General features: G+C 34.3%; 1 protein-coding gene and 1 long non-coding RNA gene across 4 annotated transcripts; one reads left to right on the top strand and one right to left on the bottom strand.

Moving 5' to 3' along the window:
- The first annotated feature begins 1,364 nt into the window (after nt 1-1,364).
- Nucleotides 1,365-12,672, top strand: LOC127879822 (uncharacterized). 2 transcript variants are annotated; one of them, XM_052426874.1, is made up of 5 exons: nt 1,365-1,515; nt 4,052-4,111; nt 8,079-8,176; nt 8,556-8,604; nt 10,715-12,672. In XM_052426874.1, exons 1-5 carry the CDS (start codon nt 1,390-1,392, stop codon nt 10,727-10,729), a joined length of 348 nt encoding a protein of 115 aa, XP_052282834.1. In that variant the 5' UTR covers nt 1,365-1,389; the 3' UTR covers nt 10,730-12,672. The 2 variants fall into 2 exon arrangements, with proteins under 2 accessions (XP_052282834.1, XP_052282835.1); XM_052426875.1 differs by lacking the exon at nt 4,052-4,111.
- Nucleotides 12,673-12,875: 203 nt separating this feature from the next.
- On the bottom strand, nt 12,876-23,431 carry LOC127879829 (uncharacterized). 2 transcript variants are annotated; one of them, XR_008049258.1, is made up of 3 exons: nt 23,338-23,431; nt 17,535-17,704; nt 12,876-14,758 (listed from the first exon to the last, which is right to left on the bottom strand). It is a non-coding gene; the product is annotated as an uncharacterized LOC127879829 (long non-coding RNA). The 2 variants fall into 2 exon arrangements; XR_008049257.1 differs by lacking the exon at nt 23,338-23,431 and adding an exon at nt 22,866-22,934.
- Nucleotides 23,432-24,237: the final 806 nt, after the last annotated feature.

Genomic DNA, 24,237 nt, shown 5'->3' with positions numbered 1-24,237 from the left:
CTATCATACTAAATTATGCAAATTTGTATTATTATAATAAAACAATTTAAGCTTGACTGTGAATAACATTTAAGTAATTGAAATTATATGTGCTAGTTTGTTGTATTTAATGGCTGACTTAATGGCTGACTTCATTAAAATAAGAACTGTGACATGAATTAATGAGTAATATGCTATATGCATTAAGCAAAACACTAAACCATGACTCTTTTGCGCAGTTCTGTCAGTTGCAACCCTGTCTGGTTAACCTATTACCCCAAAGATATGTATTTTGACGCATTTTGTGTCACTTTAAGGTTAAATTTAATTAAAGACTTTTCGTTTACTATGTTCAAGTTTTAAAGGCTTCATTTCCAACCCTTAGATCTGATGAGAGGCAAACAGCATAAAACCTGAAGAGACTGCGAGTGAATCGCAGGCTGTGTCTGATGTTTATACTGATTGCAAAGCCATTTTCACTTTGCTCTGATGTGGAAAGGGTTAAAGGCACATAAGGTTTGTGGTCTCATAAGGCAAACATTATTACTGCTCATCAGATCATATGGATGCAGAGCGCAAATCTTGTGCTGCACTCTGTGGATATTGTATTTTTAAGATCCATTTTCGCACGATGTGGGTCATGTAAAATAATTACTAACACAACAAGAACACAGTGTGTTGCTGTCAAATAACATTATATAAATTGTAAATAATTGCTTGCATGTACTTTTATATAATAATTATGTCTAAAAATTTTTTTTATCTAATTACATATAAGATATACTTGACTATTACAAAGATATTTTTTTTGATACTAATGATAATTATATGATAATAATGTATTGCTGATAATTTAATGATTTATTTAATTATTAACAATTCATTACTATCCCTATTCAGACCATACAGCTCGCCAACTTAATAATAGACTGGATATTTGTGAACTATATTTGCATAAATTATATGCTTGACCAGTTTTCCATGTTCATACTTTTATTTGTGTGCACATTTTTAAAATAAATGACCAATAACATTTATTTTGGAAGATTTTATGAAATCATTGTGTATCTTAAGTTTTATAACTATACAATACATTTTCTTCCCAAATTCAGTGTTTAATTGTGTTATTCTTCTTTCATTAATGATGCTATGACAGCATCAAGGATGCATGCCATTCACAAAATCTTATATTGTAGATGGATCGATGGATTGTTCTTAAGACACATCTGCTGTCCTTAATTATACAGGTTTTGGTTCGTATAACAACTCATTTTGATTAAAATTAAATTTTACCATTTTTATCATAAAGGCAAGTGTAAGATTGGTGAGCTTTGTTCACCTACTACTGTAATTTGGACACCCAGACTGTTTATGCCTTGCAGCAGAAGATCATGAATCCCCAGCGTCGCCATGACTTTGTGGACACTGCATCTGGTCCGTTCAATGGACTGTTCCAGGGGACTGGGTGAGCACGGCACGGACAAGGAGACCTTGAACCAGCAGCGTCGCCAAGAGTACAATGACAAGCTCGACCAGGTACCCATATGAGACACGTTCTGAGAAAACTGGACTTTATACATGTCCGCACAGGCTATCAGGGACGGCACTTTCTGCTTTTATGGTATTTTTCGTTCAATTAAAATTCTTTATAAACTTATACAGTATATGTCGAAAGTATCGTCTCTGATTAGCCGGTGCAACTGCACAGGCTAATGTGGGATGACTTTTATGCATTAGGCCGAGTTTTCCAGAAAAGGCCTTTAAAATACAGGAGCAGTAATGTTAATTGTAAACCCTTTTTCTTAGCTTGATTGCATGTAAAGCTTAAAGATTATATAGAATAATTAAGTCAATTTTTCGGAGAGAAGCAATACTTGAACCTTTAACCTACTGGTCAAAAGGAAGCCACAATATTCACTGCAACATTGAGACTTCTTACCGAGGCATTACAAGTTATCTCAATTAAATGCTTTTAACAAATTTATATTTATCATTGACATCTGTTGAAACCATCTGTCTTGTAAAACCTGTGTAACCCATGAGTTCTTCATTTTTTTCTGTCATATTTATGTAATGGCTCTTCTGATAATATCTTAACTAATATTTATTAACTTTAGTTACTGATTTTTTTTTGTTTGCTTTAGCTTCCATGTACGTTATTTATTGATCGCAATCAATAAAAAATATTATGTTGAATAAACCAAATACATCTTTTAATGTTCTTGCTTGACATGACTATTTTTCTGGGTGAATTGCTCAAGAATGTAGTACCTGCGTGACTCACGCCTGTTGTGTCTTGAAATAGCGGAAATATTTATTTGCTTTATTTGGTAAAGCGAAAAAACATACTAATGAAAAAAAGACATATGAAATAATTGTTTTTTAGGGTTCAGTTTAATGACTGTAAGATAGGCAGGTGATTATAATATTGAGCAATTGAACCATTTCCATTGTTTTAACGTTCACAAGTCCAACGCTGTTTCTAGATTAAACTCGGACCTCACTGCTAATGTATCACAGCATTCATTTTCCGCACTATTTTTAAAACTCTAAATATTTAGATACCACTGCCACCTACCGTTTTTTTACATTCGTAATTTTTTTAGGGATTTTATCTCAACTGTTGGTAATAAATTGGCGTTTTTTGCAACTTTGTATTTGATTTTCGACAAGTGCCGCAATACAGTGAGGTCCCATGATATTGCACATAAACCTCATTACCTGACACTGGCCATCATGCACTAACAGTGTCTCGCTAAAACTGGTCTTAAGCCATATGCGGCAACCTTCGCTTCAGAGCAGCCTGATAAGGAGCTACCCTGTCTACTCATGAGACTAGGAAACCTTGCATGACTTTATATGGCGGACATGGTCGTTTCTGACAAGACTGGGTTATTGAGCACGCTCGACTGAAGTTATGCTTTCCGCATATGGCATAAGACCCATTTTTGCATGACACAGCTCATATAAAAAAATATGATCTTTACAAAGGTATAGGAATATAGTTTCATCAATGAAGGAGTATCCATTTTAAAACACATTTGTTATATCATGGAATATTTTTATTATATGCTGAACAAATTCAATTATAAACTGGAATGTAGGACCAAGTCAAGTTAATATTTACGCAGATTTTAGGCTTGTCAGATGAATGTGTAACAGCTATAGCTTTTTAAAACAGCTGCCTTCTGGAAAAACTGTGCTGAATGAATTGGCATCCCAGATTAGCCTGTGCAGTATGCATAGGCTAATTATGGATGACACTTTCTGCATTTCTGGGATTTTTTGTTCAAAGGATGTCTCTTAAATGAGGTCTTAAACAATAGACTATTCCTGGATCACACTTAACCCTTTGCATGCTGGGAAATTTGTCGTCTGCTAAAATGTTGTCTGCTGAATTTCTAAAATTAGCATTTTCTTGGATTTTTTTTCAAAGAATACTATAAGAGTAGCAAACAGTTTGGATCCTGATGAGAAACCACATTCTGTGGTGTCTCATCTGGATCCAAACTGTTTGCAAAGGCCTTCAAAATTCGGTTCCAGCACTGAAAGAGTAAATGCAAAATGATTCAGCTTAATATTCCCAGAGGAGTATTAGAGCAGTACCAGTTTCCAAGGCTTGTACCCCTTTCTTGTGTGCGCTAGAGCCCTTGAGAGCAGTACCAGTTTCCAAGGCTTGTACCCCCTTTCTTGTGTGCGCTAGAGCCCTTGAGAGCAGTACCAGTTTCCAAGGCTTGTACCCCTTTCTTGTGTGCGCTAGAGCCCTTGAGAGCAGTACCAGTTTCCAAGGCTTGTACCCCTTTCTTGTGTGCGCTAGAGCCCTTGAGAGCAGTACCGGTTTCCAAGGCTTGTACCCCTTTCTTGTGTGCGCTAGAGCCCTTGAGAGCAGTACCAGTTTCCAAGGCTTGTACCCCTTCTTGTGTGCGCTAGAGCCCTTGAGAGCAGTACCAGTTTCCAAGGCTTGTACCCCTTTCTTGTGTGCGCTAGAGCCCTTGAGAGCAGTACCAGTTTCCAAGGCTTGTACCCCTTTCTTGTGTGCGCTAGAGCCCTAGCTTGTGTGAATTTCTTGCAGCAATTTGGCAAGGACAAGCCTTCTGGACGGCCCAACTGGGTCAAGGAGCCCCTACCAAATGTAAGTCAGCTAGCTCCCTCACTGCATGTACATACCAGCATGTTGTGCTTGTGTGACCTGCCTTGCATGAGCAGTCATGAGCAATCTTAACTAAGCAAGACAGCTTCTTAAAAAACAATGAAATCTGTGTTAAAATAAATTTACAAGCCAGGCAAAACTGTGTCAAAGGATAATTTCTAAACCAAGCAGAACTTCTTAAATGTTTTTAGCTCACCTTAGCACAAAGTGCTCAATGTGAGATATTGTGTCTGGTATGCTGTTACATGTTTTTGATGTAGGATGTCAACTTTCAGCTGATTAATACTATACAGGCCACAATCTTTATGAAAAGAATGCTCTGTCAGAGCGTTTATCTGGAAAATATCTTGGCTAAATTTGAATCTGGGTCGCATACATTAAAATATAAGGTCACCTGTTAAAATCTGTAAACTTATAAACAATTTAGAGGCCACATTTATTCCAAAAACTGTATTATCAAAATGTTTATTTTGACAATATCTATAGTTTAAGTTTGAATCTGGATCATGGAGTCCAACACCTAGGTCATCAGGTCAAATCTTAGTAGCAAGATCATGGAGTCATGGACACCTAGGTCATCAGGTCAAATCTTAGTACAAATGTAACAAGTTTTGTTACCTCTCAAGAGTCCAACCCCTAGGTCATCAGGTCAAATCTTAGTAACAAGTCTTGTTACCTCTACATTTATGACTCAAACTTGATGCAACTTTGTCATAATGTTTATTAAGTAATAAACTTCTCCTTACTTCAAGGGTCAGGGTCAAGGTCACAATAATATTAGAGTATGAAAGTCATATTTGGCCATTAAACTATAGGGGCCATTTACAGATTTAACGTTTTGTTAGATTGACAAAATAAAAAAAAGTTGTTTCAGATTCGCAAATTTTCGTTTTAGTTATGATATTTTTAAGGAAATAGTAATACTGACCATTTACCATGCTCTTAAATATCTATTATATGCATCTTTTGACTATTTGAAAACCTGAAAATTATAAAGCGTCCTGCGACGCGAAAGATTGAATAATTTGGAAAGTTCTGTTGTTGTCCTTATATTTTGGGAAACTACAAAGATTGCTTATACAGGTAAAAAATACATCCGCTCTTATAAGCATGAGCATGGATGGTCGAGTGGTCTAGACGGGAGACTTTTTACTCAAGGACTCAAGGGGTCAGTGGTTCGAGCCCTGTTGAGGGTTACTTTGTTTCATTTTTTTAAATTGTATTTTTGTTTTTTTTACTGGAGATTTTTAGGTCAAATGTTTAAATTTATCAATATAAAGCATATAATGACAAGCTTCAATACATGCCAAAATCTGTTAAACGGCCCCTTTAACAGCTCATGCTTGATGTACCATAATTACTCAGACACTTAAAAATAATGGTTTTTTTGTTGTCCGAAAATTTAGGTCTGAAAAATATTCCAAAATAACCGCTGTCCGAAAATTTAGAGACAAAATTAAGGTGTCCAAAAATTATAATTATATTGACATAAAACCAATAAATCAATGTACAATAATTGTATTGTGATTTACTTTTAATTTTTTGCTTTGAAATAAATACATCTTCACAACTTCGCTTACTCTTGCCTGAAATGATATAGAACAAAAAAGTAAAAAACATAAAACATTCTGCTTCCTTAATAAGACAAAACTGTTTCAAATGCTGTTGGGTGAATCCATTGTTTTCTGCTGGCATACATGGTTATTTACCCAATTATGCAAATGTAAAGGTCTATTTCCATGAGGAATGCATCTGCCAGGTTTAATAACCTTAATCGAGTTGTAAAAATCCATGCTCGAAGTGTCACAAAATAAGCCAAAACAGGGCCGAATTCTGTAGAATAGTGCTGTTGAATATACAAAATTTAGAGACATTTATTACGGACGAAAACTCATATGTGTGAAAATGAAGAGTAACGAAAATTTTAGTTTTGCTAAAAAAGATGGTGTCCGAAAACTTGAGTAAATTTTACAGTAAGCTTAGTTTTGAGACGAAGGTGGAATAAGTGAGCATCATATACATAGATCATTAAGGTCTATCCTATTGTTCTCCTACTAAGTTTGTATGGAAAGTCTTCAATAACTGGTTCCCATAAACTCAGGAGAGCACTTAAGGGCCATGATGGCTGTCTTGTTTTAAAAACCAGTCACAAGTTGTCAAAACAATTTAAAAACAACAAATGATGGGGATATTAAACTTAGTAGTATAATTAAAGTAACATTGCAAGGCACAGTGTTGTAACATACCGTTAGGTGTTACATACAAATGAATTTATAAAATACCAGATAACTATGATTTTATGTGTACAATCTGAATTGCATGACTAATCATAACTTTTGAGTATGTTGCTAATATAATAACTTGGCTTTACTATGCTTTGCCTATTAGTTCTTATGTAAGTATCTCCAACTTAACAGCTCCTTACAAAGTGTCTACACTTCAATCAGTGCCTAACTTGAAAAAGCGTTTAAACTTGAATTTAGCATTTTGATTCATGAATTTTTATAAAATGGATTACATTGACTCAAAAATCAATGTTAACAGCTTTGAAATACTCGTTTTATGATTCAGTGCATTTATTCTTATTGGTATAAAACATGACCATTATTTAAGAGAAACTACATTTTTACTAGAAGGCATTTCTGGTTGTTGTCAAGAACTTGAATTGTCATGAAAGTGATGCTTTTAAGTCAGTTTTGTGATAATTATTTGTCTAATCCACTGCCTTTCTTGGAAATAATCCCATTGTATGTGTTTGTCTAACTCATAATCCTATTGTCTTAACTATCTATAGTGTTTTTACCTTTATGCTTTTTTTTGGTTAAATGTGTGATTATATTTAATCTCTGCATTATGCAATGTTAAAAGAACCTACCAAAAATGATGACTATGTCTTTGAGTAGATGTTGTTGCACATGTAGCATCCATATGCTTACCTCAAAGGTCAGCGATTTTTTCCTTCTTTATAAAGTACCAGTAAAGGGCACTTTCCCAATTACGAAAAAACTACAAATTTCCCAATTGCTGGCCAAAAAATTCCCAATTTAAGGTAAAAATTTTTTTGTCTATTTTTTGAAAAATGCAACATTTTGTTAGTTTCCCTGTGCAGCTCTATGGTTTTAACCTAGATAAATATAATATTGACAGCTTGAAAATACTTAGTTATCAATTTTAAAGTATTTGGGAGCATAAAATCAAATACACCAATTTCCCAATTTGAGGGTTTCACGACTTGATTTTTCCCAATTTGAGGGTTTTCACGACTCAATTTTTCCCAATTGGACCGGTACAGCTACTTTTCCCAATTGGACAAAAAAAATCGCTGAAGGTCAAGGTCACACTTAGAGGTCAACTGTCAAGTTGGCCTTCTAACAGCTTGTCCACACTGTAATTTCATTATTCATCATGCAATACTAAGATTACTTGATACAAATGTCCACCACGAAAAGATGATGTGTAGCATGTAACATGAAACTCCCTACTTCTGACGTCAAGGTCAAACTTAAAGATCAAAAGTTCAATTTAGCCGTAGATCTTCTTGTTCGGACTTGAAGAAGGTGTGTCATTACTTGGGCAAAGGTTGAGGTTATACTAAAGGTCAAAGATCAATTACGTGTATGCTGCAGCTTGTTAATTAATTACACCAATTATTGACAATGGGCTCAACATGTTGCAAGCAGACATCTAGCATTAGATTTGTGATGAATCATGATAATGGTATTGAAACCTTAATTGAGAAAAAATATTTATTGGCATGTTATGTTAATGTTTTGCGCGCAGCTATAAGTATAGGTTCAGAGCTGTGATTATAAATTTTGCAAGACTAAGTATTTGTTTGGCTAGCAGCAATCATGATTGGTTCAGAGGTTTCAAAGGAATCTGGATAATATTTTGCTTCTCAGTTATCATGATCTAGGTAAGATATTTCAGTACTATGAGCGTGCTTCAGAACGTGGATCGTGGTCGTTCCCCTCAGCGTGTGCCCCCGCCCACAGACCAGTACTCCAAGCTGCTTGAGGAGAAGAGACGTGAGGAGGCCAGCAGAAGGTAACAGTTTTAAACAGGGTTTGGGGTTTTCTGCTACAACAATATTGGTGTCTTTTTGTTTTCCAAATTATTTAAATAGTTCCCTACCCTTGTATCCTCTATTGTTATGAATGCATTTTAATCTCTGACATGATTCATTCATTCTTTTCTCTGAATAAACAGAAATACTGATTTTTGGTGACATGATGTACGTGTAGATAAAATATATTACCTGGCTGTTTAGAAATCTTCTATTATGGCCTTCAAATGGTCCTCTTGTGTAGTCATCATACAGATTGCAGTTCCACACTGTTTCAGATCTAGTCTGTTGAATGGTGTTTCAGGTCTAGAAAGTTGAAAACAGTTTCATAACCAATCTAGCTGTTTGTTTGTGTTTCAGACGCTATGATGACCCAGAGTTCCAGGGAAGGCTTCCCAATAGCAGAGAGGTGAAAAAACACTTGCAATTATTCCAATACTCTAAAATGATAACAATGGATTCAAATAAAATTGTGTCTTAGCTACAACTTCATATATGCAGTGCAAAACAAAATGACTTAGAGTTCTTGAACTACAAGTATATAAGGTGGCAACATGTGACAGGAATTCCACCTAGACACATTAAAATTGGGTATTTGGGACATCTTAAGAATTGTTCATCATAGTTTTATTTCAACCCCACTAGTCGGTCTGCACTATACTATTTTGCTCCATATTGTACGATCAGATGAATGTATTTAAGACTTTTCATGCAATGTTAATGTTTGAAAAAAAAACAGTTATAGATATCATGAATAGCAACAGTTCCTGATAATGGTGTCACTGCTGAACACCACCATCAGGCACTACCATTTTGATTATTAGAATATACATGTATATATGCTAAAATAAGTTGAGGCATCTTTGCAAGATTTTTATGCTCCCCCAAAAAGAACATATAGTCGCCGCTTCGTTTGTCTGTCCGTCCGTGTGTCCGTCCGTGCACAATTTTTGTCCGGGCTATTTCTCAGCAACTAATGACCGGAATTCATTGAAACTTTATGGGAAGCTTCACTACCAAGAGATGTGCATATTATCAGCGGGTTCTGGTCGGATGATTTTTCACAGAGTTATGGCCCTTTGAAATTTTCCATTAACTGTACATATAGTGCAATTATTGTCAGTGCTATTTCTCAGCAACTAATGACGGGAATTCAATGAAACTTTATGGGAAGCTTCACTACCAAGAGGAGATGTGCATATTATTAGCGGGTGTCGGATGATTTTTCACAAGAGTAATGGCCCTTTGAAATTTTCCATTAACTGTACATATAGTGCAATTCTTGTCCGGGCTATTTCTCAGCAACTAATGACCGGAATTCAATGAAACTTTATGGGAAGCTTCACTACCAAGAGGAGATGTGCATATTATCAGCGGGTTCTTGTCGGATGATTTTTCACAGAGTTATGGCCCTTTGAAATTTTATATAAAAAAATTATTGTCCCCCCAACTACAGTGCCCTCACGACGTTTCCTTTTATCTGAATGTATAGTGCAATATTGTGACAAAAAAACTTTTGGGGAGCATCACCCGTCTCCGACGGTTTCTTGTTTAAAATAATTATTAAAATATCATCAGGTCATAATCATTAAATTAAATCTTTGTTTGAACGCTTATTTTCAATTTGTTTAGACAATAAAAAATTGGTAGTGAAATGACCATTTTGACATAACTGAAATACTGTATAGTATGGCTGTAATCCAAATAGACAAACAAAATCAAAACCACTTAAGTGGTTAAATCTTATTACCTTACTCTATTCTGCTTGATAAAGCAGGACCAGAAAAGAATTTAACTCCCTATGTTACCGTTAGTGCAAAGTTGTCACTTAATGATACAAATTAAAGGGGCCTTTTCACAGATTTTGGCATTTTTTAACTTATTTATTAAATGCTTTATATTGATAAATGTAAACATTGGATCGTAAAAGCTCCAGTAAAAAATCAAGAATAAAATTAAAAAAGGAAAAGAACATTGCCCGGAGCAGGTTTCGAACCAGTGACCCCTGGAGTTTTGCCAGAGTCCTGAAGTAAAAACGCTATAGCCTACTGAGCTATTCCGCCGAGTACACATTCTTAACGTATTTTATACATTATATAAACAATCTTCGTAGTTGCACAAAATTTAACGACAAAAACAGAACTCTCCAAATTATTCAATCGTTACGCGTTGCAACGCTTTATAATTTTTAGGTTTTAAAATCGTCAAAAGATGCATATAATGGCTATATTAGAGCATGGTAATTGTTCAGTATTACTGTTTCCTCACAAATATCATAACTAAAACGAAAATTTGCGAATCTGAAACAACTTTTTTCAATTTTGTCAATTTACCAAAGCGTGAAAAGATCCCTTTAATTGCAATATTAGCTTTATTGATAAAAAATGATTTCAGTCGGAATTATTTTATTGTGTATGTTTAACAACTGTAATTGCTATCTTAAATTAAAGAAAAATCTTTCTTAGTGCTTACTAGGGTGTATGTTTTCATCAAACATGTGTCCATGTCTTCTTTTTCAGCGTTATGGATACTAGTGAGTGTCAAGGGCAGACAATATGCCGTGGTGATTCCCAATTAAAATAAATCTTCAATATTGCCTAATATATGCTGAACATCTGGTGCAGAAAACTGAGTGCTTGAAACATTAACAACAGTGCTTTAATAATTTTACTGTATAATGTGATGATTGAAGAACACTGTGTTTAAAATACATATTTTTACAAACATGTGCTACCTGTTGTTTTGTCTTGGTTTTTATTTGTGCTATTAACTCTCAGTGCTGGAACCGAATTTTGAAGACCTTTACAAACAGTTTGGATCCAGATGAGACGCCACAGAACATGGCGTCTCATCAAGATCCAAACTGTTTGCTATTCTGATAGTATTCTCTGAAAAAAATCAAAGATAATGCTAATTTTAGAAATTCAGCAGACAACATTTTAGCAGACAACAAATTTCCCAGCATGCAAAGGGTTAAAGATGTGTCTTTGTGATCGTATGCAAAATGTGTACATAAAAATGCATTTCAACATCACCTCCATACTGTCCTATATAAGGGCACAGTTTGTAACGCTATCAATGATAATCATTTTTCCATTGTCAGTTAGAGTTTTGTGTTTGTTCAAGTATTTGGTTTTGTTAGTGTCTTGTTAGCTTAAAATTTTATTGACAATTATTTGTGTACGCTTCAATACTTTTTAATAAAGAGTGCCAAATTAAATGCTTTTTTTTTAAATTTCAATGTAAGCTGAATAGTTGATTTTTGTTAATGTGTTAAAAGATATTGTCAGTTTTATTGATTTTATGATTTGGCAAAAACATTTATCAACTGATGTTCATGTAATATTCATTCCACGTTTTGACAATGCCTTATAATGTTTCGCTGAATAGGAAAACACAGTTTATGTACAGGTTTTTATTAAAGCCCCAATCTAATGACAAAATGTTTGGCATTTAAAAGTTATCAGTTCTTTCAAAAGTAAATAAATGTCATATTTGTTACACATAAAACTAAAAAACGTTTTTTTTTAAATGCATTTAATTATGTTTATGCTTGAAAGCGCTCGGTTTTAATATAATATATTTTGTCAAGGCTTGCTATGAACTGAACTATATTTACAAGATTTATTGATTTACTGCAGTGGAGTTATCCTGTTAGCTCAAGTACAGGAATTGCAGGATTAATAAAAATAACTATCACATACTTTCAATATTACTGATTTCGATTCCATATTTTGTTTAATTTCTCAGTAAGATGTCCATTAGATACAATCTTTGCGAAGTTTTTGTTTAATGTTTGCAGACTGGGGCTTTACTTGATACAACTGGTTGACGGTTGAATAAATGCATGTTCACAGCCACCATTTCTACCTTATTACCATGTACCATAGTAAATTGTATATAGCATACAAAACTGTAATGATTTCTTTATGATTTGCTGTCTGTTCTTTTAAATTGATTTTTTTTCTGTGATACTTAAAAACCGTCCATTATATGTGATATCTGATTATTTATATTTAATGTATAGCTTTTAATGTATTAAAATATATATGTAGCTCACATGTGTAAATGAGATATTGTTAGTTTTTAATTTCTGCAATTTATTCTTAAATACTGCTACTTAAGTTAATGCTCTGTATCCACTATGTGTATGTTTTGTTTTTGTTTGTCATTAGTTGTAGCAAGAGTTTCTGGAATAAGTTAGTATAGATATTTGTATGTTAATTCATAAATTTAAAAACATGTTTTTTACAGAATGTAGTGCTATTTAGCTAGTATAATGGTTGCCATGTCTAATGTGTTTGTGTATTATCACCTGAATGTCAATAAAAGAATACATACATCAATAATTCTGAAATTGTTCTGGTTTCTTCTTCAGGAGTTTTATTTGACATGTTCTATAATTTCAGTTGATATGTTTAATATAAATGAAATAAGTTAATGTTTTTAAATAAACAATTTTCAACTACCAAAAACACTATTGAATTACAATTGTGTTTTGTTCAAAATGAACATTCCACTTGTTCAATGGCTAACTAAGCATGTCATATATGGACTACCTAATTAAACTTGTGTTACTATTTATTGATTCTATATTATATGTTAGTATTAAAATTGACTACTTTAAATATTTCTTGCCAATGTATCCCCATTTCAACAGCCTAAAAGCATTCGCATATACTGTAGAAAATAGAATGGTAATGCATCAAAATTGTTTTTTTTTTCATGGTTTTCCAAATAGAGATCCTCATTAAAGAAGAAAGATTGCTTTAGTAAGAGTTATAAAAAATATCTGTATGCACTTTTGTCTGGAATGTATACTAAATTTTGTGTTTAACAAGTAATAATGAAAAAAACATATCCGTTGGCAATGTGAAATATATCATTGACCAAGGCAACATTTAAGCAGCTTTATTGCTCGTTTTGTTTTTAAGATTCCACAGTTTCATGTTCATTATTTGTGGAAACTTCTCAAGGGAAAAAACTTTGACCTTCATTTTCAGCAGAAAAAAGACCCTTCTGTACGTAAACAAATCAGTTTTAAGTGGCTTGCTATATGTATGCAAGTGTTTACTTTTATAAAGTTCTGGTACAAGTTTAGCGTACTATACCTCTTTAATTTACTACTTATATTCAATGGGAACATCATGTCAGTTTTCTGGGTCATTATGTTTAGTTTCTGACAGAAACTATTAATTATACAATCAATACTGAAGAATTGTTAGAAAGCTCTCGTTTTGTCCACAGGCAAAGTTTAACTTAAAACAATTTTGATACCAAATAGTATAATTTATTGACAAGTATGTAAGTATTTCTTAAGAAATAATACCACTTCCACTATATTTGGTCCGAGACATGTGCACTGACAAAACCACAGATAAATCAGAAAAATCAAACTAGTCACAGACTGCAAAATCTGTGTGCTGAAACTGAAAGCAAAAGTGAGAAAAACAAAAATTCAAAGTGAAAATGCAAGTCAATAAAGTTAAAGATTGATTTTTGCCTGCAAATCAAAAAAAAAAAAGAATTGGATAGACGTTACAGCACTGGTAGAAAAGTACATAAGCCTTGTTCTATAAGAACTGGCCTAAATTCATGTGCGTAAAGTATTGTCCCAGATTAGCCGGTGCAGTCTGCACATGCTTATCAGGGACGACTAAACAGGATGTTTGTTTAGAAGAGACTTCCTTTAGATGAAAAACTCCATAAAAATGGAACACATAGGCTAATGATGCTTTACGCCCATTTATTAAGCCCAGTTTTCATAGAAAAAAACTTATGATAAACAATGTACTGCAGTAGAAACAAATGTACTAAACACTTGAGCACCTTGGTCTTCCAGGAGTCGGCCGATACGACTGTGCAATCAATATTGGTCTATACCCCCTCTCCACTGCATCGAAGTACACAGAGGGATTCATACCTACATGCCATACAGCACTGTTTAAGCTTTGATTGGTCGGGGAGCTAGTGCATGTGTTGTACCCAGCTTCACTCTCAATATCGTTATCATTATCCAAACACGCTCTTGAAAGATTGCCTTCACTGTTTTCATTCAGAACAATGGTGCTTACGCTCTTTAATGAAGATAGACATGAGTAACGATGACTGATGTCACTGCGATCAATCGGCATGGTCACCTCTCTATCGAAGTCGCTAACGATGATCATTGGGTAGTTACCAATATGTGTAAGCAACTCTGGGGCCATGTTTTTCAACACTGCTTGGGTCCTCTGGAGGGCTAGCATGTTCTTGTACTGCGCAGACTGAAACCGTTCACGCTTGACGAACTCCGAATACTGATATTTGAGGTTGACCTCCTCGTCATCATTCCTCATGACTTGATCAGCAGGAGGACAATACTGCTGGCGTAGAAGAGGATAACAACCACTATATAGAGAAACGCCTGTATGTCCACCTTCTCGTGTTGCCGGGTTGATGAGCTGTTGCTGTAATACCAACAGTTGCTATTACAATCCTCGATGCTGACGTTGACAGCCACTGGAATTGGGGTTGTTGGATATACCAAACTCTTTGTAAATTTGGACGTTTGTAAGCGCATCCTTCAAAAGTGATATAAACCTTGTGCATTATTTTATTCATTAGTGCGTGTCATGGTGTGTTCATTCATTTAAAGCTTGCATTAAGGTTTTCTTTAATAAAAATGTGTAAATATAAATTTAATGTATTTAAACATTTTTAATATAAGTAATGAAAATAATTGATTAAAAAGGAATCTTATTCAATGCGATTTTTTTTTTAATTTTGCAAGCATAAATTCAAAAGCTTAACAAAAAAAGTAAGTAATTGACAAAATTATTATTACAGATAATATAACTAATTCAGTATCAGTATTGAAATGAACTTGCAACATAATTAAATAAGAATATAAAATAAAACACATAAATAATTAAAAAAAAATAAGATCAAGTTATTGCTATTGTAAGAATAACTGCTAATATATATATTTAAAATTACCTTATGCTGCTCTCAATCCATGTATTTATGGTCTTATAATGTTCTCAGACTCTTATAACTGTATTTCTTCAGTACATGCTTGATCTCATTAAAAATGCATACACTCATTACAGTCACATGCCTCCAAACGGCAAAACATCCTGTACGTCATAGTGAGAAAATGTATAGATTCCTAAACAATAATTAGTTTTAAATTGCAAGCGAAAGATAAATAAAAAAAGTTGCACAATGCAAATGCTGGTTGCTTTAAGCATTTATTTTAAAGTCAATTCCAAACTGCATACATGCAGAGGTTTTATTTCTGTGTTGAGTACCAGAGTAAGAACTTGAGACAAAAATGGTCAATTAGTGTTATGCTGCTGATAAGTTTATCTTATCTTTAAATAGCTTTGAAGTGTATAATTTTATTTGAGATGTTTTCTTACAACACAGCCTTTTGAATCTAGAACAATATCCAATAGCAGAAGACAAGTTATTGACATGATTGAAAATTATTTTTTTGTTACTCCCTATTAAATGAAGTCAATTTAGTAACGTTATATCATATGGATACAGTGATTCAGGAAGCTATGTAATGAGGGGAGATGCAAGAAGGTTATATGAACAGAACAAATGAAGGAGTCTGTACTGATTTCCAATATCAATAGAATTCAGAAATGAATCATAATTTGTTAAGAGGAAAGGAGAAAAGTTTGGAAATAATTAAATACTATAAAAGAATAGAAGTAACAATGATGGAAGAAGGGGAAAGATCAATTATTTCATGTGGTAAGTATATATAAAGAAGAAAATTGCATATGGAAGGAGGGAGGGTAGTATTTCTATTTTGGAGGAAGGAAGGCCATACACTATGAAGGAGGAAAGGAATTAGGCCCTCATTGTATTTGAAAGGAGGAAATTGAATTTGAAAAGAGAAAAGAGGATAATTGTAATTAGAAAGATTTAAGGAATTATATTAACTTGGAAGGAGTTAAGTAAGGAATTGTAATGGTTATGAGGGAATGAACGGTTTGCATATGGAAACAAGAAAGAAATGATTAATTTTGAGCAGAGAAGAAAGGAATTGCATTCAAATAAGGGATGGACGTTACGCATGTGGAAAAAGAGATGAATAATATTCAAATGGAGAGAAGCAATGAACTATACTAGGCATACTATATTTTGAAAGAGGCTAACATATATTTTAAATTGTGTGAGTAAAAAAAATTATACATACTGAAGAAGCAAATGGAGAAATGTGTAAGGGATTAATGAATCTTGGACTAATAACACTGAGTTAAGAGTACAACCCCATCAACCTTTTCCCTGATTAGCAAATTCAAAGACGCAATACTCATTGTGGTGAATAACCTTAATCTTACTTGAGTTGCCTCCCTTATGTCTAAATATTTCATGCAATCTGGATCTGCAGACGATTTATTTCATACAGCCTATCTTACGGAGGAGTCCGGAGATAGCCGACATGTCACGATTGTATTTCATGTACCCATTAACTTGCTAAGCGCACAGAACGAAGCATTTTTTGTCCACAAGGTTAATATTCGTAAATGTCTTGAAAATAAATATTGTCAATATGAAATGCTATTTTTATCCCCACGCTTTTTGAAAAGCGTGGGGATAATTGTGGTTATCTCCGCCGTCTATTGTGGTTATCTCCGCCGTCTGTCTGTCCGTCCGTCCGGGCCACTATCTCCTCCTACACTATAAGCACTAGAACCTTGAAATTTACACACATGGTAGCTACGAGCATATGTGCGACACTGCACTTTTTGGAATTTTGATCTGACCCCTGGGTCAAAGTTATGGGGGTTGGGTGGGCAGGGTCAGAGATTTTCACTATTTTTATGCCCCCGGTATGGTGCATTGGCCATAACATTTACAATATTGAAGATATTAACTTGATATTTGGCATGCATGTGTATCTCATGGAGCTGCACATTTTGAGTGGTGAAAGGTCAAGGTCATCCTTCAAGGTCAAAGGTAAAAAAAACAAATCCAAGGGAAGTAATAAGCTTGAATGGGAGATAAGTAATGAACCTCCCAAATATTTTTTTTAAATAAATCAAAACGACGCAGGAGCGGGCATTGTGTTTCTAACAAACACATCTCTTGTTTTATGTTCCAATGGGAAGTTATAAGCTTTAATAAAGGGAGGTAAGTAATGAACCTGCCAAATGATAATTTTTTTCAATAAATCAAAGCGGCACAGAAGGGGACATTGTGTTTCTGACAAACATATCTCTTGTTTTATGTTATTTTACATTAATTTCTTCATTTCTACACTGATTCATTTCCAATTGATACTGAACATCTCTTATGACAATACGGTTCATCTCATCTAAGCATGACCCCATTACCAACCCTGGGGTGTCCCCTGGGTCAAACATGCGGCGTGGGGATACGCGTCGGTATCTGCCGCTCCATTTCTAGTTGTATATTGTCCCTGGCGAGAGGGTAAATGCAGCTTCAATCCTGTCCGAAATCGCCATGTTTTAAGTTTGAAATTAGCATGTCTTTCCGTAGTATCTGCACTGTTGATGAATACATATGAGTTTTGGAAGTAAACAAATACAAAAACACGCATGTGTTACATGTCAATCTATAGTTGTGTATATTCATGGACATAAAAATGAAATGCATTTAAATTGACATTGTTTTAACAAAATACTGGCCAGACTTGGCTCCCTGTAGTAATATGTATGACTTACAATGGATCTCATAATATCGGCCCTTCTGATTGGTTGCTAAGATTTGTTACTATGCGCACGTGCTTGATCTAAACTATAGTATCTTAATGGAAAAATGAAACTCTTGCTGATGTTGTTCTTAAAATATTTTTACATTTTATTCAAAAATATGCGACATATAAAACATTTGATAAAACTACTATTAATCCGTAAATAAATGAACGCGATTGGGTGTTACGTAATTTTAAAATCATAGTATCACCCTGGAATAAACATGACCTACTTTCCAATGAACATCTGAAATCATGAAAGTGCTTGTCGTTATAGTCATGGATAACCATCAAATAAATTACAACTTATAAAAATTGAAAAAAAAATCACTCTCAAGCACTTCTTGATGGTTTTCCGTTAAAGTCATGATACTGTGAGTAGGACCCATACTATGAGAATAAGTGATACACTTGGCATGCCAGTCTACACATGTTGTACCTCGTAATTGCAGAGCAGTTTAGTGCATTAATTTGTGACGTGCAGTATTAAGCATATGCTGGATAGGTCCTTGACATGACAAAACAAGGGGATGCAAATAATTGTGTATATCACATAAATTATACAAGATAAGTATTGATGCAAAGCATCAGAGGGCGTCGGGAATTTCAGTGTAAAAGGCACTCAATGAAGTTACATGGAACAATTTTTTCTACTGTAAATATTAATATATTGGCCAATTATTTTAAACATAATAGAAAAAGATACTGGTGTAACCATTATCTCTGATTGTGTGTTATAACTCCCAAATAACCATTATCTATGATCTTGTGTTATAAATCCCAAATAACCATTATCTATGATTTTGTGTTGTAACCCCCAAATATTTCATAGTTCATTTTATTTACATTGGTTTCCTTTTTTAACTGGCATCCGTGTGCAGGTTTCATTAATGGAACAGAAATGTGTATGTTTTAAAAAATCTGCTTCATCTTGTAAGCGTAATTTCATATTTTTCTCAACTTCAAGGGGAGATGATTCTGAACGTATTCTTACGTTGCTCATTTACGATAGGGGTTGAGTACTCATTGATATGAAAACACTGTAAAAGTTTTAATGTGTTTACAAACCCCCACCCTCTCACACATATATTTCATGGGCAAAATAAAAACAAAAAATGGTTACAATAAAACAGCATATTTATTTAAACTAAAATGTCTACATCAAAACAAAAAGTTAACATAGAACACAAATAAAATAATTTGATTCTACTGGGGCTCGAACCTTGGGCCTCTCACATGTGAAGCAAGCGTGTAACCACTACACTACGGAACCGCTTGAAAAATCACCTTCTAACTAAGATATTAATAAGCTATTAATAGTCGGTTTAAATGTAAACCCGGAAGTTTAAACGCTGGATAGTGAGCGGGGTGAAAGGTCCATACCAAAGGGTCCATACCACTGGCAAGATACGGGTCAGGCCTGCGGCCTTCTATATGTGGTTCTTAATAAAAAACCTGTAGGAGGACTTGATAGTTATGAGACTGGGGTGCTGTGATGGTGCTCCTCATTGATAAGCGGCTGCTTCCTTTATCAAGACTCATTATTACAATTAACAAGCAAATTCGTTGAATTGATATTCCCGGCCAATATGCTTCTTGACACAAAAGGGTTATATTTGACACTGAAAAAAGCTTTTTTTCAAGATACAAAGGCCCATAACTCTGTAATTAACAGATGGTGTACAATGTCATTTGGTGTGCATCATCCTCTTATCCATATATATACTCATACCAAGTTTCAATGAAATCCGCCAAAGCACTTCCAAGATATGGCTCCAGACACAAAAGTGCCCATAGTAAAAAGCATTTTTTCAAGATACAAAGGGCCATAACTCTGTTTTTAACAGATTTTATACAATGCCATTTGGCGTGCATCATCCTCTTATGCATATATATACTCGTACCAAGTTTCAATGAAATCCGCCAACGCACTTCCAAGATATGGCTCCGGACACAAAAGTGCCTGTAGTAAAAGCATTTTTTCAAGATACAAAGGGCCATTACTCTGTTTTTAACAGATGGTATACAATGCGATTTGGCGTGCATCATCCTCTTATGCATATATATATATACTCATACCAAGTTTCAATGAAATCCGCCAAAGCACTTCCAAGAAATGGTTCCGGATACAAAAGTGCCTATAGTAAAAAGCATTTTTTCAATATACAAAGAGCCATCACTCTGTATTTAACAGATTTTATACAATGCCATTTGGCGTGCATCATCCTCTTATGCATATATATACTCATACCAAGTTTCAATGAAATCCGCCAAAGCACTTCCAAGATATGGCTCCGGACACAAAAGTGCCTATAGTAAAAAGCATATTTTCAAGATACAAAGGGCCATAACTCTGTTTTTAACAGATGGTGTACAATGCCATTTGGCGTGCATCATCCTCTTATGCATATATATATACTCGTACGAAGTTTCAATGAAATCCGCCAAATCACTTCCAAGATATGGCTCCTGACACAAAAGTGCCGGACAAACGGACAACGCCAAAACAATATCCCTCCGCCTCTGGCGGGGAATAATAATGTGTCACCCTTCGCGCTCTAACGCCCCTTTATTAGTAACAAGATGGTGGCTAGGATAGTGGAACAAAGAAGGTTTTAATGTGTTTACGACCCCCCCCCCCCACCATCTCACACATATATTTCATGAGCATAATAAAACAAAAAATGGTTACAATAAAACAGCATATTTATTCAAACTAAAATAAACACATCAAAACAAAAAGTAAACATAGAACACAAATAAAATAATTTGATTCTACTGGGGCCCGAACCTTGGACCTCTCAGATGTGAAGCGAGCGTGTAACCACTTCACTACCGAACCGCTTGAAAAATCAACTTCTAACTAAGATATTAAGGTAGTGGGAGCCTAATGGGTACTTTTCCAGGAACACTCTTTGTTATTATTTCCACATAGTAAATTGTTTATCACAACTAATTGCAAAATTTTAAAACTTTTTACCAGCAGGTTAACTTTTTATACTTGGTTGAATACACATACTCCTTGACTCGGATGGGCGTTTTCTATGGATTTATCCTATATCCAAAATATATAGTTTTTAGCTCTACTGGCCAAAGGCCAGAAGAGCTTATGGGATGGCGTGGTTTCCGTCCGTCCGTGCGTTAGACTTTACTTGTTTACGCGATTAAGTCCACAGTTTTCATCTGATTCTTTTCAAACTTGTTCAGTGTCTTTATATTAATGAGGACTCGAACCCTATTGAAAATGGGTTACATCAGAGTAAAAAGTCCAGAATTATCTCCCCTTGAATTTGAGAAAATATTGAATAAGGCTTGTTTACGCAATAAAGTCCACAGTTTTCATCCAATTATTTCCCAACTACATGTAGCACAGTGTCTTTATCTGAATGATGAGTCGAACCCTATTGAAAATGAGCAATATTGAAGTTATAAGTCCAGAATTATCTCCCCTTGAATTTGAGAAAAAAAGGAAAATTCTTTTTTTTTATGTGATAAACTCCATAATTTTCATCCAATTCTTGGTAAACTTGCCCAGTCCCTTGACATATTGCTTTCATATTTTGCAAACTTCTTTACCAACATGACCCCAATCTATAAACAAGAGCAGACAACTGTTTCAAGCATTTTGTAGGAATTATGGCCCTTTTTCCATTTACAATATGCATACATTACTTTAGTTACATTGCCATAACTTCTTTATTTATGATCAGATTTTAATAATACTTTGACAAAACAACACTTACCTGAATACCACAATGGATTCCACCCAAACAATACCCCACGACCGAAATAAATGACCACACCCCACATTATACCCCCTCTCAAACCCCCCCCCCACCTACCCCACCCCCAAATAAATTTTTTTTTTTCCTTTTTTTTATTTTTGAAAGATCATATAATAAACTATTCAATATAAACAATTGCCACACGATGGCTTACGTTATTCTGTCAAGCACTCGAATAGTCGAGCGTGCTGTCCTCTGACAGCTCTTGCTTAAAAAGAGCAATATCGAAGCAATAAGTCCAGAATGACTTCCCCTTGAATATGAGAAAATTTTGAAATCCCGCTTGTTTACGCAATTAATTCCACAGTTTTCATCCAATTATTTCCAAATTTGCACAGTATCTTTTTATCAATGAGGACCCTATTGAATATGAGAAGTATCGGAGAAATAAGTACACAGTTTCCATCTTATTCTTTCCAAACTTGCACAGTGTTTATAGCAGTAGAGCGATTCAGGCCCTCATGGGCCTCTTGTTTGTAATGGGATATAAACATATATTTTGACAATTAACTTAATAAACGTACTCGACTGGATTTTGTTAGTAGATACAGAATGAAAAAAGCGTCATTAAAAGTGAATTGTGCCTTTGATGTCCAATAATATATGCACTCATCTGGATAAAATGGCAAAAACGACAACAAATGGTTCAGTGACAAGAAACTTTAATTACGTTTTATGTCACTTGTAGTGTGATGAAATGCATATATTGTACATATTTATTTAACACAACATATTTTCTACACACTGAATTAATTTCAGAAAGTTTTACCGTTCCTATCTCAAAAATTTTTACTTTGAGTATGCCTACCCCAATTCATTTTCACGCAATGAATTAAAGTATAAATTTGTATATCACTTCTTTTTGGGGGTTTTCTAGTTGCTTATTAAAAGCTACAGTTATAAACCATGACATGTGAAGAAATTAAGCTAACTTTGAATTAATATTGATATAATAATACATTAATAATACAATCTTAAGGTCACCTAAAGTCAAAAGGCAACATATGAATACAGGCGCAGTTCACCACAAAATGTCAAAGTTGTCCAAATATTACCTAGCATAAAAATGTATAAGTTATCATTTTTCTTTAAACATGTAGCACAATAATATACAACTTATATTTTAATAAAAACAGAGACTGATTTTTAACATTTTCCGGTATTACTCACAAAGTAGGTCTCCTCTAAATGGTCAAAACGTTTGTAGTGAACTAATAAGTTTCTTTCTGCTAGTAAAAAAGTTGTTTAAAATAGAATTAAAATTGAATTTTCTTTCGGCTATTTTTACCATATGTCACCGCTCTGAGGCAATCGCACATTCTCGGCCCTTTCCGTTAAACATCGGATAAGTACGATTAGGATAATCTGCGAGGGGTACCGAATGCGCTCTGAGGCTACACATCGAGTTAGTTGCAAAAATGTAAACATTTCTTCCAATTATGAAACGGGTTTATCTTCCATAATTCTTAGCAACGTTGTACCTAAGCTGTGTTATTAGCAGTTTTTATGCAAGAGTAACTGAAATCCGGTAACAAATTAACCAGTTCATATGCATAATAATTGGATTTGTCACCTTTATAGAGCCTTTAAGATTTCTATTTGCAATAAGCGTTATGTTTAGAGTGGTTAGGAAGTTATTTACCTTCACCGGCCTGCCCAAACTGACTTTCATTGCGAAAAGAGACTTGAAAATGATAAGAACATGAAAACGAAATAAGGCCGTAGTTAACTTCCTGTGCTGAATTGTTTTATGAGGTTATCTATCCCATTGCTGACTTGTTTAGGCCTGATTATGCTAAATTTACCTACTTCACTTACATTACATGTTACATTGGTTTTAAGTGTCCAATAAATACACAATTTGCCATGTGAACTGGTCACACCTTTTGTTTGACGATAATCATAACGTTTACAAATTTGATGGATCTGTTGCCATGGTTACCATAGAAACAACGATAAAAAGCAGGTTTTTTTTGGGTTTAAATCCTCTTTATAACACTTTACATGGTCAGTTTCAAACTGATTTCTAACAGGACATCTATATATACATCCACATATCGTTCGTAATTTTGTTAAGTTCGGATATTGATAATAGTTATTAATACATATTAAAGATATTTCATAATATAGAAGACATAGCGAACAGATTCTACACCAAAAAAAGGCCTGATAATGCTAAATTAACCTACTTCACTTGCATTACATGTTATATTGGTTTTAACTGTCCAATTAATACACAATTTGCCATGTGAACTGGTCACACATTTTGTTTGACAATAATCATACCGTATACACACTGATCGATCTGTTGCCATGGTTACCATAGAAACAACGATAAAAAACAGGTTTTTGTGTTTAAACTATCTTTATAACACTTCACATGGTCAGTTTCAATCTAATTTCTAACAGGACATCTATACATACATCCACATATCATTAGTACTTTCGTTAAGTTCGAATTTTGATAATACAACAGATTCTACACCAAAAAAAAGGCCTGATAATGCTAAATTGACCTACATCACTTGCATTACATGTTACA

Source organism: Dreissena polymorpha, chromosome 4 (genome assembly GCF_020536995.1).
Source record: "Dreissena polymorpha isolate Duluth1 chromosome 4, UMN_Dpol_1.0, whole genome shotgun sequence".
Taxonomy (NCBI): domain Eukaryota; kingdom Metazoa; phylum Mollusca; class Bivalvia; order Myida; family Dreissenidae; genus Dreissena; species Dreissena polymorpha.
The sequence above is the reverse complement of the archived record's forward strand: the minus strand, read 5'-3'. Positions and strand labels throughout refer to the sequence as shown.

What these genes read in the sequence shown, in the direction of transcription:
- LOC127879822 (XM_052426874.1), top strand. Translation starts at nt 1,390, where the DNA reads ATGACTTTGTGGACACTGCATCTGGTCCGTTCAATGGACTGTTCCAGG. An exon ending in TCAAGGAGCCCCTACCAAAT is followed by an intron (nt 4,112 to 8,078) that starts GTAAGTCAGCTA and finishes AGCGTGCTTCAG; the next exon opens with AACGTGGATCGTGGTCGTTC. An exon ending in CGTGAGGAGGCCAGCAGAAG is followed by an intron (nt 8,177 to 8,555) that starts GTAACAGTTTTA and finishes TTTGTGTTTCAG; the next exon opens with ACGCTATGATGACCCAGAGT.